This window comes from Geospiza fortis, unplaced genomic scaffold (assembly GCF_000277835.1).
Source record: "Geospiza fortis unplaced genomic scaffold, GeoFor_1.0 scaffold244, whole genome shotgun sequence".
In the NCBI taxonomy this organism is placed as follows: Eukaryota; Metazoa; Chordata; class Aves; order Passeriformes; family Thraupidae; genus Geospiza; species Geospiza fortis.
This window is the reverse complement of record NW_005054370.1, coordinates 3004620-3004888: the sequence shown is the minus strand read 5'-3', so window position 1 is coordinate 3004888 and position 269 is coordinate 3004620. Positions and strand designations below refer to the sequence as shown.

The 269-nt window shown below is 63.2% G+C and overlaps 1 protein-coding gene across 1 annotated transcript in view; it reads right to left on the bottom strand.

Moving 5' to 3' along the window:
• Positions 1-269, bottom strand: part of FDXR (ferredoxin reductase) — a 10101-nt gene that overhangs the window by 9118 nt on the left and 714 nt on the right. The window contains exon 2 of the mRNA XM_031059926.1: positions 245-267. Within this exon, the coding sequence (XP_030915786.1) occupies positions 245-267 (23 nt within the window). The remainder of the gene's footprint in view (positions 1-244; positions 268-269) is intronic.

The following is a 269-nucleotide window of genomic DNA, read 5'->3' as shown; positions in this document are numbered from 1 at the left end:
AACTCACAGCAACCAACCTAAATCCTGAACGGACGACCCAGGGGCAGGGCAGGGATGAAAGCAGTGGTACCGACCCCATGCAAAGAGGCCCAGAAGGACTTTGTGGGGTCTGGGCAGCCCCAAGCAGCCTCCCAACAACACCGACCTGGCTGGAGCAGGGCCAGGAGCCCACAGAACCACCCCCGAACCGCTGAGAGGCAGGCAGGGCAGAGATGCCTCCCGCGGGCAGACCCCATGGCGGTACCTTGAGGATGTGCTGAGCCGTGTAG